Source organism: Oncorhynchus kisutch, linkage group LG19, assembly GCF_002021735.2.
Source record: "Oncorhynchus kisutch isolate 150728-3 linkage group LG19, Okis_V2, whole genome shotgun sequence".
Lineage (NCBI taxonomy): Eukaryota > Metazoa > Chordata > Actinopteri > Salmoniformes > Salmonidae > Oncorhynchus > Oncorhynchus kisutch.
Genome location: NC_034192.2, coordinates 31,956,248 through 31,970,208, shown reverse-complemented (window position 1 = coordinate 31,970,208; position 13,961 = coordinate 31,956,248). Strand labels below are relative to the sequence as shown.

The window sequence follows — 13,961 nt, the reverse complement described above, 5'->3', positions numbered from 1 at the left end:
GTTTCACTCTTATAGTAGCGGTTATACTCAACGCGTATTTTTGTTTGATCTTGTTTGTCCACATCTCACTTACATATTGGTTTCCGTTTGTCATTAATACATTGGCTTATTTTTTGATAATAGCATAACATTATTTCCGAAATATGTTTACTCTTTTTTCCAATGAATATCAGTAGTTCAGTGGATTGAACTCAGAGGGACGCTGTTGGTCAGTGTCTTACAATTTTAGAGCGGTTTTGTAGCAGTTCCTCCCCCATTATGTCGATGTATTAAGAGAGAGAAACTGCTGCACGCAGAGCGCAAAGTCCATGTCACAGAGGACACCAAGCACGGAGAGGACGTGCTGGGATTCTTTTGTTCCAATTTTTTTTTCAGGATTGTTGAGGCATTTACCTTTGATTTTTTTTTTTACTAAAAACGAATGGAATATTACTGACTTCTTAACGGACTATATGTTTTGTATTATTTGATCTCATACGGAAAATATCGGACAGAACAATGGCTCGGCAAGTACTGTTGTTTATCTCGGTCCTCTCTCTCAGTTCAGTGCACGGGCAGGTCAGTTACTCCATTCCGGAAGAAATGGCGAAAGGCTCTTTAGTCGGTAACATCGCGCAGGATTTGGGTTTAGATATCAAAAGACTGAAATCAGGTAAAGCTCGTATTTATACTGGAGACAGCGCAGAATACATCGAGTTGAATAAAGAAAGGGGAGTTCTCCTTATCAAAGAGAGAATAGACCGTGAAGCGCTCTGCAGACAGACGACGCCTTGCGCATTGCATTTGCAAATCATTTTAGAGAATCCCATGGAATTTTACAGCATAACAATTGAGTTAACCGATGTAAATGACAATTCACCTATTTTTGAAAAGAGTGAAATTAAATATGAAATAGGCGAGTCCGCTTTAACGGGAACCAGGATTGTCTTAGAAAGAGCAATTGATGACGACGTTGGCATTAACGGCCTTCATAGCTATTCTCTGAAACCGTCCGATAATTTCATTTTAAAAACGCAACATTTGCCAGACGGTGGTAAAAATGTTGAAATGGTTTTGCAGAAAGCTTTAGATCGAGAGAAACAAGAGCAAATATCTCTGATATTAACAGCAGTAGATGGAGGAGAGCCTCAGCTATCAGGAACAATGCAGATAATCATCACTGTGCTTGACGCCAATGATAACGCACCTGTCTGTTCCCAAGCGGTTTACAAGGCCAGTGTATTGGAGAACGCAACTCAAGGCACTGTTTTAACCACAGTCACTGCATTTGACGCTGATCAAGGTTCATATGGAACAGTTACCTATCATGTTCCAAAATCTGGAGCAGCCCAACTATTTGAGATTGGTAAAGAGGATGGCGTAGTAAAATTAAACCTGAATGTTGATTACGAAAGAACTAAACATTATCAAATTGACGTTCAAGCCAGAGACCAAGGAGGTAACACCGATTCTTGTAAAGTAATTATTGACGTAATCGATATAAATGACAACAGACCTTCCATTAACATTATGTCAAAAACAAATAGCATATCTGAGGATGCTAAACCTGGCACAGTCGTAACAATGATGAATATTCAAGACCCAGATTCTGATGGAAATGGTAAAGTGCAGTGCTCTATTGAGGACAATATTCCCTTTGTGATGAGATCGACCTCAAACAATTTCTATAGTCTTGTAACTGATAGTGACTTGGACCGAGAGAGAGCCTCTGAGTATAACATCAGTGTGACGTGCTCTGATGAGGGCGTGCCCTCGCTCTCCAGCAGCGTCACTCTCACTTTACAGATATCAGATGTGAATGACAACGCTCCTGTCTTTGAGAGGAGCTCATATGAGGCCTACATTATAGAAAACAACACACCGGGCCTCTCTATATTCACAGTGAAAGCCAGAGACGCTGACTGGAACCAGAATGCCCGTGTTTCTTACATACTGGAGGACTCCTCGGTTAACGGAGTACCTGTCTCCTCGTATGTGTCCGTTAGTGCTGATGGTGGAGTCATCCATGCAGTGCGCACTTTTGATTACGAGCAGATCAAGGATTTCCAGTTCCGTGTAAAAGCGCAGGATGGAGGCTCCCCTCCACTCAGTAGCAATGTGACTGTGAAAATAATTATCCAGGACCAGAATGACAACGCGCCTCAGGTTCTGTACCCAGTCCAGACTAGCAACTCTCTGGTGGCTGAAATGGTACCTCGTTCAGCGGATGTGGGCTATCTTGTCACTAAAGTGGTGGCTGTTGATGTGGACTCTGGACAGAATGCCTGGCTCTCTTATAAACTGCAGAAAGCGACAGACAGGGCACTATATGAAGTGGGCTTACAGAATGGGGAAATAAGAACTATACGCCAAGTCAACGATAAAGATGTTGTGAAACAAAGGCTCACTGTCGTAGTAGAGGACAACGGGCAGCCCTCTCGTTCAGCTACAGTCAATGTTAACGTGGCGGTGGCGGACAGCTTCCCTGAAGTGCTCTCGGAGTTCACTGACTTTACGCACGACAAGGAGTACAATGACAACCTGACTTTTTACTTAGTCTTGGCTTTGGCTGTAGTCTCATTTCTGTTCATCACATGTTTAGTGGTTATTATATCAGTGAAAATATACCGATGGAGACAGTCTCGCATCCTCTATCATTCCAATCTCCCGGTTATTCCGTATTATCCACCGCGTTACGCAGACACTTTGGGGACAGGAACTCTACAGCACGTGTACAATTACGAGGTGTGCAGGACGACTGACTCCAGAAAGAGTGACTGTCAGTTCGCCAGACCCTGTAGTCAGAACATACTGATAATGGACCCCAGTTCTACAGGGACGATGCAGCGGATGCAGAACGAACAGAACATCCTGGATGAACCAGACTCCCCACTAGAGGTCTGTTATCTATTTCCATTTGTATCCATTTACATCTTTAAATGCATCGTTCGAGTTGATTTCATTCCCACTGTCCGAAGAGCTCTTCTTTCCATTGTTATTGCACTTTCAGCACCACAGTCATGGACAGCGGCGCTTTGCAAATGGGGTGACTTGCATTGTAGCTGAATCATCGCTGAGGGTAAAGATAATAACGTCCTTATGAATATCAAGCAAGCATAGAGTTTGTAGTTCTAAACATTCTATGATAGGCTACGTGTATTTCATCCACAACATTCCATTCATTTCCGGTTTTACCTGCTGCCTAACATTGTGTTCTGTTGTATTGTTATTCCATGTGTGAGGGGATAGGCTCAGACTTTCTTTCTCCACATCTTTCCGGGATCTTGGTGTACATTTGGCCTACATTCATTGACCAAGATAATTAATTGACGTAGTCTATATGGTTACCTTAGTACTCTCTCTGATGTGGGGCCCTTAACATCCCCAAGTCTCCTGGGGTGTTTCTCTTTCTTAGTTCAATTCTGTAATTTAATAGTCTGAACTCTGAGGGACGCTGTTGGTCAGTGTGTTGCCGTTTTAGAGCAGATTTGCAGCAGTACCTCCCCCATCATCTCGATATATTAGAGAGAGAAAGAGTCGCACGCAGAGCGCACAGTCCAGGTTACGGAGAACACTAAGTACGGAAACACGGAGCTGCGATTCTTTTGTTCTGGCGACACGATTTTTTGGACACGTTGCGCTTTGTTTATCAGCACTGATACCAAACTGAATATTACAGACTGTTTTACGGATTATAACGTGATTGATTCTTCATGTGCAGGGGAAAATGTCGGACAGAACAATGGCACGGCAAGTACTGTTGTTTATCTCGGTCCTCTCTCTCAGTTCAGTGCACGGGCAGGTCAGTTACTCAATTCCCGAGGAAATGGAAAAAGGCTCTCTAGTCGGTAACATCGCGCAGGATTTGGGTTTAGATATCAAAAGACTGAAATCAGGTAAAGCTCGTATTTATACAGGAGACAGCGCTGAATACATCGAGCTGAATAAAGAAAGGGGAGTTCTCCTTATCAGAGAGAAAATAGACCGTGAGGCGCTCTGCGGACAGACTACACCTTGCGCGCTACATTTTCAGATTATTCTGGAGAATCCAATGGAATTTTACAGCATCACAGTTGAAATAACGGATACCAATGACAATGCTCCGGTTTTTAAAAGGAATGCAATGACATTTGAAATAAGCGAGTCTGCTTTAACGGGTGCTAGATTCGTCTTGGAGAGAGCGATTGATAATGACGTAGGTATAAATGGCCTTCAAAGCTACTACATTAGACCCACTGATCATTTTATTTTAAAACCGAATAGTAAAATTGGTAGTAGTAAAAACGTAGAGATGGTTTTACAGAAACCTCTAGACCGAGAGGAACAGGAGCATATTTCTCTGACATTAACAGCGTTAGATGGAGGAGAGACTCAATTATCAGGAACAATGCAGATAGTCATCACTGTACTTGACGCTAATGATAATGCTCCTGTTTGTGCTGAGGCAGAGTATACGGCCAGTATATCAGAAGGTGCTCCTAAAGGCACCGTTTTAACCACAATCAGTGCATCTGATGCTGATCAAGGTCCTAACGGAAGGGTTACATACTCTATATCGAATACTGCTGAGGGTGCTGCTGAATTATTTGAGGTAGACGAAAAATATGGCGTTGTGAGATTAGTTGGGAATGTTGATTATGAAAAAATGAAACATTATGAGATAGACGTTCAGGCTACAGACCAGGGAGGACACTCTGACGCGTGCAAAGTGATTATTGAAGTAATGGATACAAATGATAACAAACCATCCATTAATACCATGTCAAAGACAAATAGTATATCTGAGGATGCTACACCTGGGACTGTAGTAACAATGATGAATATCCAAGACCCTGATTCTGGGGAAAATGGCAGGGTGCAGTGCACTATGAACGAAAACATTCCTTTTGCGATGAAATCAACATCGAATAATTTCTTTACTGTAGTAACTGACAGTGACTTGGACCGAGAGAGAGCCTCTGAGTATAACATTAGTGTGACGTGTTCTGATGAGGGCGTGCCCTCGCTCTCCAGCAGCGTCACTCTCACCTTACAGATATCAGATGTGAATGACAACGCTCCTGTCTTTGAGAGGAGCTCATATGAGGCCTACATTATAGAAAACAACACACCGGGCCTCTCTATATTCACAGTGAAAGCCAGAGACGCTGACTGGAACCAGAATGCCCGTGTTTCTTACATACTGGAGGACTCCTCGGTTAACGGAGTACCCATCTCCTCATATGTGTCCGTTAGTGCTGATAGTGGAGTCATCCATGCAGTGCGCACTTTTGATTACGAGCAGATCAAGGATTTCCAGTTCCGTGTAAAAGCGCAGGATGGAGGCTCCCCTCCTCTCAGTAGCAATGTGACTGTGAAAATAATGATCCAGGACCAGAATGACAACGCGCCTCAGGTTCTGTACCCAGTCCAGACTAGCAGCTCTCTGGTGGCTGAAATGGTACCTCGTTCAGCGGATGTGGGCTATCTTGTCACTAAAGTGGTGGCTGTTGATGTGGACTCTGGACAGAACGCCTGGCTCTCTTATAAACTGCAGAAAGCGACAGACAGGGCGCTGTTTGAAGTGGGCTTACAGAATGGGGAAATAAGAACTATACGCCAAGTCACCGATAAAGATGTTGTGAAACAAAGGCTCACTGTTGTAGTGGAGGACAATGGGCAGCCCTCTCGTTCAGCTACAGTCAATGTTAACGTGGCGGTGGCGGACAGCTTCCCTGAAGTGCTCTCGGAGTTCACTGACTTTACGCACGACAAGGAGTACAATGACAACCTGACTTTTTACTTAGTCTTGGCTTTGGCTGTAGTCTCATTTCTGTTCATCACGTGTTTAGTGATTATTATATCAGTGAAAATATACAGATGGAGACAGTCTCGCATCCTCTATCATTCCAATCTCCCGGTTATTCCGTATTATCCACCGCGTTACGCTGACACTTTGGGGACAGGAACTCTACAGCACGTGTACAATTACGAGGTGTGCAAGACGACTGACTCCAGAAAGAGTGACTGTCAGTTCGCCAGACCATGTAGTCAGAACGTACTGATAATGGACCCCAGTTCTACAGGGACGATGCAGCGGATGCAGAATGAACAGAACATCCTGGATGAACCAGACTCCCCAATAGAGGTCTGTTGTATTTGAGTCATTATCTTTTCGCCAATACCACTTTTCTAATGTGCATCCTATGTCTAAATGTGTTGTGCGATTTTTGTATGAAATTGAATCCGTCAAAAATGCTCTTCATTCCACCAATAAGTGGTTATTTCAGCACCAAGGTCATGGACAGCAACAGTTTCAAAGACGCTCTATTTCAATAGGTAGCCTGTAGCTTCCTACATTAACATAATATCACTGAACGTGTTTTTCGTTAGACATTCTTTCTCCACACCCCTCAGGCATGTTGATTTGCTGTTGTAATTCATTCATGAGGCTACGTGTGTTGATATAGCATCATAGTGCTATATTTGATCCCACGGACAATCAAACCATCTCAAATATGTTGGAATATTTATCGTGTTCTGTAGTTCATTCCATTGAACTCAGAGGGACGCTGTTGGTTAGTGTGTTGCAGTTTTAGATTTACAGCTGTACCTCCCCCATCATCTCGATGTATTAGAGAGGGAAAGAGCCGCACGCAGAACGGGCAGTCCGGGTTACAGAGAACAGTAAGCACCCAGACACCGAGCTGCGATTCTTTTGTTCCAGAGATACGGATTATTGGCGGAAGATTGTGTTATTTTCTGGATTTACGTGAAACTGAATATTGCAAATTGTTTAACGGACCTTTGCGGTATTTGTGATTTAATTCTGCAGTGGGAAATGTCGGACAGAACAATGACACGGCAAGTACTGTTGTTTATCTCGGTCCTCTCTCTCAGTTCAGTGAACGGGCAGGTCAGTTACTCCATTCCGGAAGAAATGGCGAAAGGCTCTTTAGTCGGTAACATAGCGCAGGATTTGGGTTTAGATATCAAAAGACTGACTTCGGGTAGAGCTCGTGTTCACGTTGGAAACAGCGCAGAATACATCGAGCTGAATAAAGAAAGGGGAGTTCTCCTTATCAGAGAGAGAATAGACCGTGAAGCTCTCTGCGAACAGACGACGCCTTGTGCTTTACACTTTCAAATTATTATGGAGGACCCAATAGAATTTTATCGAATCACTATTGAGATCATCGATATCAATGATAATGCTCCAGTTTTCCAAAAGGATTCAATAAAATTCGAAATAAGCGAATCAGCTGTGACCGGAGCTAAATTTGTACTAGAAAGAGCTTTTGATTCTGATATTGGAATAAATGGACTTCAAAGCTACTCCCTTAACCCAACTGATCATTTCGTTCTGAAATTACATGGGCAAGATGACGGAAGTAAAAAGGTAGAGATGGTTTTGCAGAAGCCTCTCGACCGAGAGAAAAGGGAGCAGATATCTTTAGTGTTAACAGCTATCGATGGAGGTGAGCCTACGATGTCTGGAACAGTGCAGATACACGTCACAGTTTTGGATGCAAACGACAACGCTCCGGTTTTTACACAGGCGATATATAAGGCGGGTGTCGTCGAGAACTCGAAGAGGGGTACATTATTAACGACAGTTAGTGCAACTGATATAGACAACGGATCAAATGGTTTAGTCACTTACTCAATATCAAGTAGCAAAGTTGGTATTTTGGACTTATTTCAAATAAACGCGAGTAATGGCGAGGTGCGTTTGATAGGCAAGGTCGACTATGAAACAGCTAAACATTACCAGATTGACATAGAAGCAAAAGATCAAGGCGGTCTTTCAGATTCCAGTAAATTAGTGGTGGACATTGCAGACGTTAACGACAACAACCCTTTGATTGACATGATGTCAACTTCTAAATCAATACCAGAAAATTCCCCTTCCCAGACTATTATCGCTGTAATGAGTGTCCACGACCCAGACTCTGATAATAACGGAGTCGTGAATTGTGTTTTAAGCGAAAACATTCCTTTCACCATTAAATCTACATCGAACGGCTTCTATAGCCTAGTAACAGACAGTGATTTGGACCGAGAGAGAGCCTCTGAGTATAACATTAGTGTGACGTGCTCTGATGAGGGTGTGCCCTCGCTATCCAGCAGCGTCACTCTCACCTTACAGATATCAGATGTGAATGACAACGCGCCTGTCTTTGAGAGGAGCTCATATGAGGCCTACATTATAGAAAACAACACACCGGGCCTCTCTATATTCACAGTGAAATCCAGAGACGCTGACTGGAACCAGAATGCCCGTGTTTCTTACATACTGGAGGACTCCTCGGTTAACGGAGTGCCTGTCTCCTCATATGTGTCCGTTAGTGCTGATAGTGGAGTCATCCATGCAGTGCGCTCTTTTGACTACGAGCATATCAAGGATTTCCAGTTCCGCGTAAAAGCGCAGGATGGAGGCTCCCCTCCACTCAGTAGCAATGTGACTGTGAAAATAATGATCCAGGACCAGAATGACAACGCGCCTCAGGTTCTGTACCCAGTCCAGACTAGCAGCTCTCTGGTAGCTGAAATGGTTCCTCGTTCAGCAGATGTGGGCTATCTTGTGACTAAAGTGGTGGCTGTTGATGTGGACTCTGGACAGAATGCCTGGCTCTCGTATAAACTGCAGAAAGCGACAGACAGGGCACTGTTTGAAGTGGGCTTACAGAATGGGGAAATAAGAACTATACGCCAAGTCAATGATAAAGATGCTGTGAAACAAAGGCTTGTTGTTGTAGTGGAGGACAACGGGCAGCCCTCTCGTTCAGCTACAGTCAATGTTAACGTGGCGGTGGCGGACAGTTTCCCTGAAGTGCTCTCGGAGTTCACTGACTTTACGCACGACAAGGAATACAATGACAACCTGACTCTTTACTTAGTCTTGGCTTTGGCTGTAGTCTCATTTTTGTTCATCACGTGTTTAGTGGTTATTATATCAGTGAAAATATACAGATGGAGACAGTCCCGCATCCTCTATCATTCCAATCTCCCGGTTATTCCGTATTATCCACCGCGTTACGCTGACACTTTGGGGACAGGAACTCTTCAGCACGTGTACAATTACGAGGTGTGCAGAACGACTGACTCCAGAAAGAGTGACTGTCAGTTCGCCAGACCCTGTAGTCAGAACGTACTGATAATGGACCCCAGTTCTACAGGGACGATGCAGCGGATGCAGACTAAACAGAACAACCCGGATGAGCCAGACTCCCCAATAGAGGTCTGTTATATTTAAATAATGAATTTTCCCCTAAAACTATATTTTTTATGTGTAATGCATTATATAGTTGTCTTTGACTGTTTTTAAATCGAGTCTTTACTTTTGGAAGCTTTCCGTGGACAGAAATGCTGTTCATTCCCCTGATGTGGCCAAATCAGCACCACTGAGATGGACAGCGGTGCTTTGCAAACAGGGAGCTTTGACATAGGAAATTGTGAATTATATTGACGTCTTCACCATTGTCAAGATCATGCAAAAATGTAAAATAATATGAATTAATTTCATAAATATATATAAGTAATTGTGTATTTGTATAATAAACCACGCTACCATGCGTCCAGTTTTCTGAAGTCGTGTTCGGTTGTGATGTCGGCCTATAGTTTCATAAACGTTTATCTTATTTGAGATTACTTGTCCACATCCTGTGGTATCTATGTTTACAGTTGTTCATGTGTTAATATTGCCCACATGACTGGGTTGTGTAAAACATGATTGGGCTGTACATTCTTTTTTGGAGACTCAACCCTTCCCAAACATTTTAGAATTGTTTATTTTTTAAGAATAGCTGAAGTTCAGTGCATTGAACTCAGAGGGACGCTGTTGGTCAGTCAGTGTGTTGCAGTTTTAGAACAGATTGGCAGCAGTACCTCCCCGTCATCTCGATATTTTACAGAGCGAAAGAGCCGCACGCAGAGAGCGCGCAGTCCGTGTTATAGAGAACACAAGCTGCGATTCTTTTGTTCCAGCGATAAGGATTATTGGAAGACATTATTGTTATTTTCTGGATTTCTATTTAACAGAATATTTAAAATTGCTTAACGGATTGAATGGTGGTTGTGGTTTAATGGTGAAGGGAAAATGTCGGACAGAACAATGACACGGCAAGTACTGTTGTTTATCTCGTTCCTCTCTCTCAGTTCAGTGAACGGGCAGGTCAGTTACTCCATTCCAGAGGAAATGGCGAAAGGCTCTTTAGTCGGTAACATCGCGCAGGATTTGGGGTTGGATATAAAACGACTAAAATCAGGTAATGCTCGTATTCACGTTGGAAACAGTGCAGAATGTATTGAGTTGAATAAAGAAAGGGGAGTTATCCTTATCAAAGAGAGAATAGACCGTGAGGTGATGTGCAGACAGACGACGCCTTGCGCACTACATTTTCAGATTATTATGGAGAACCCAATAGAATTTTATCAAGTCACAATTGAGATTACCGATATCAATGATAATGCTCCTGTTTTCAAAAAAGATGCAATGAAATTCGAAATTAGTGAATCAGCTGTGATCGGTGCTAAATTTGTATTGGAAAGAGCTTTTGATTCAGATATAGGAGCGAATGGACTACAAAGCTACTCCCTTAATCCAACCGAACATTTTATTTTAAAATTACAAGGTCAGGCTGATGGAAGTAAAAAGGTAGAGATGGTTTTGCAGAAGCCTTTAGATCGAGAGAAACAGGAGCAGATATCTTTAGTGTTAACCGCCCTCGATGGAGGTGAGCCTAAGATGTCTGGAACAGTGCAGATACACGTCACTGTGCTGGATGTAAATGACAATGCTCCGGTTTTTACGCAGGCAATATATAAGGCCAGTTTTGTGGAAAATTCACAGAGGGGTACATTATTAACTACAGTTCGTGCAACTGATATAGACAACGGATCAAACGGTTTAGTCACTTACTCAATATCAAGTAGTATCGATGGTATTTTGGATCTATTTGAAATAGATGAAAGCAATGGCGAGGTGCGTTTGATAGGCAAGGTCGACTATGAAACAGCTAAACATTACCAGATTGACATAGAAGCAAAGGATCAAGGCGGTCTTTCAGATTCCAGTAAATTAGTAGTGGACATTGCAGACGTTAACGACAACAACCCTTTGATTGACATGATGTCAACTTCTAAATCAATACCAGAAAATTCCCCTTCCCAGACTATTATCGCTGTAATGAGTGTCCACGACCCAGACTCTGATAATAACGGAGTCGTGAATTGTGTTTTAAGCGAAAACATTCCTTTCACCATTAAATCTACATCGAACGGCTTCTATAGCCTAGTAACAGACAGTGATTTGGACCGAGAGAGAGCCTCTGAGTATAACATCAGTGTGACGTGCTCTGATGAGGGCGTGCCCTCGCTCTCCAGCAGCGTCACTCTCACCTTACAGATATCAGATGTGAATGACAACGCGCCTGTCTTTGAGAGGAGCTCATATGAGGCCTACATTATAGAAAACAACACACCGGGCCTCTCTATATTCACAGTGAAAGCCAGAGACGCTGACTGGAACCAGAATGCCCGTGTTTCTTACATACTGGAGGACTCCTCGGTTAACGGAGTGCCTGTCTCCTCATATGTGTCCGTTAGTGCTGATAGTGGAGTCATCCATGCAGTGCGCTCTTTTGACTACGAGCAGATCAAGGATTTCCAGTTCCGCGTAAAAGCGCTGGATGGAGGCTCCCCTTCTCTCAGTAGCAATGCGACTGTGAAAATAATGATCCAAGATCAGAATGACAATGTGCCTCAGGTTCTGTACCCAGTCCAGACTACCAGCTCTCTGGTAGCTGAAATGGTACCTCGTTCAGCAGATGTTGGCTATCTTGTGACTAAAGTGGTGGCTGTTGATGTGGACTCCGGACAGAACGCTTGGCTCTTGTATAAACTGCAGAAAGCGACAGACAGGGCGCTGTTTGAAGTGGGCTTACAGAATGGAGAAATAAGAACTATACGCCAAGTCAATGATAAAGATGCTGTGAAACAAAGGCTCACTGTCGTAGTGGAGGACAACGGGCAGCCCTCTCGTTCAGCCACAGTCAATGTTAACGTGGCGGTGGCGGACAGCTTCCCTGAAGTGCTCTCGGAGTTCACTGACTTTACGCACGACAAGGAGTACAATGACAACCTGACTTTTTACTTAGTCTTGGCTTTGGCTGTAGTCTCATTTCTGTTCATCACGTGTTTAGTGGTTATTATATCAGTGAAAATATACAGATGGAGACAGTCTCGCATCCTCTATCATTCCAATCTCCCGGTTATTCCGTATTATCCACCGCGTTACGCAGATACTTTGGGGACAGGAACTCTACAGCACGTGTACAATTACGAGGTGTGCAGGACGACTGACTCCAGAAAGAGTGACTGTCAGTTCGCCAGACCCTGCAGTCAGAACGTACTGATAATGGACCCCAGTTCTACAGGGACGATGCAGCGGATGCAGAACGAACAGAACATCCTGGATGAACCAGACTCGCAATTGGAGGTCTGTTACGTTTAAATAATTAATTTCCCCCTCAACGCTGTATTTGTATGTCTAATTTATTGTTTAATCGTGTTTAACTGTTTACAATCGAGTCTTTTTTATTTTGGAAACTATCCATGTACATAAATTCTATTCATTCCACTGATGTTGTAAATTCATCACCAACTGACATGGATTGTTCGCTGTTATAAGAATTAAATTCCTAAATCTATATCAGTCATGTGTATAGATTGTATAGAATGCACCATAGCGTCCATACATCCGGTTTTCTATTCTGTCGTTTGAGTTTGAGTTTGAGTTTATTTTTATTTTTACAGGGACAGTGCACATTAATCAACGTTTCAGTAAAAGTGCCGGTTTTAGCCAGCCGGCTAATTTTCAACCGCAGTCCCTGGGCAGGTTATTAAAAACAATTACAATATAGACAATAGCAACATAGAACAAGCAAGACATAGCAACATAGGACAAGCAAGACGTAGCATACAGACATAGCAACATAGGACAAGCAAGACGTAGCATACAGACATAGCAACATAGGACAAGCAAGACGTAGCATACAGACAGAGCAACATAGGACAAGCAAGACGTAGCATACAGACAGAGCAACATAGGACAAGCAAGACGTAGCATACAGACAGAGCAACATAGGACAAGCAAGACGTAGCATACAGACAGAGCAACATAGGACAAGCAAGACGTAGCATACAGACAGAGCAACATAGGACAAGCAAGACACAGCATACAGACAGAGCAACATAGGACAAGCAAGACACAGCATACAGACAGAGCAACATAGGACAAGCAAGACGTAGCATACAGACAGAGCAACATAAAACAAATAGCAGCAAGACAAGATTCATAAAAGCAACAAAGTGTTTCCACACCTCACAAGCTACAGACAACAGACAGCATGGAGAGCGGCAACACACAGCTAGGGACCATGTTCACAAATCTGATTGACCTTTAGCCATGTCTTCAAGCATTTTGTGAAAGTGGGATATGTGGTGCAGTTATGTGTGTCTGATGGCAGTGTCTTGTTTCAGCAACGTGTATCTTGTTGGAGATTGCTTGTCCACATCCTCTGGGATCTATGTTTACAGTTGTTCTAAATGTGTTAATATATTCCACATGACAGGGTTGGGTTAAACTTGATAGGACTATACTTTTGATTACGAGCAGATCAAGGATTTCCAGTTCCGCGCACGATTCCCCAACAGAAATCTGTTATGTTTTAGTCATTAGATTTTCCGTAAAACGATATTTTTTCATCTGTATCTTATGTTTACATTTTATTTTGTATCGAGTCTGTCAGAAATGCTCTTCATTCCACTGATGTGTGGCCATTTCAGAAGCACTATCATGGACAGAGTTGCTTTGCAAAGAGTGTGAATTTCAAAGGGGTGCTTGTTGTCTCCCACAGTAGTCTAGTTTCACGCAACGTGCTTTTCGGTATACATTATTTGCCCACATCCCCTTGACATATTGGTTTACATTTGTCATCATG

The 13,961-nt window shown here is 43.0% G+C and overlaps 1 protein-coding gene across 25 annotated transcripts in view; it reads left to right on the top strand.

Moving 5' to 3' along the window:
- Positions 1-13,961, top strand: part of LOC109864681 (protocadherin gamma-C5) — a 186,029-nt gene that overhangs the window by 74,033 nt on the left and 98,035 nt on the right. For 2 of the 25 annotated variants that reach the window (XM_031798543.1, XM_031798535.1), the window contains exon 1: positions 3,523-6,106. The exons of 17 other annotated variants lie outside the window; for them this stretch is intronic. In XM_031798543.1, coding sequence (XP_031654403.1) covers positions 3,707-6,106 — 2,400 coding nt within the window. In that variant the 5' untranslated portion in view covers positions 3,523-3,706. Of the gene's footprint in view, positions 1-383; positions 2,878-3,522; positions 6,107-6,599; positions 9,200-9,587; positions 12,458-13,961 lie in introns of those variants that run through there. 6 more of the 25 variants (XM_031798549.1, XM_031798550.1, XM_031798556.1 and 3 more) reach the window with 6 other exon arrangements.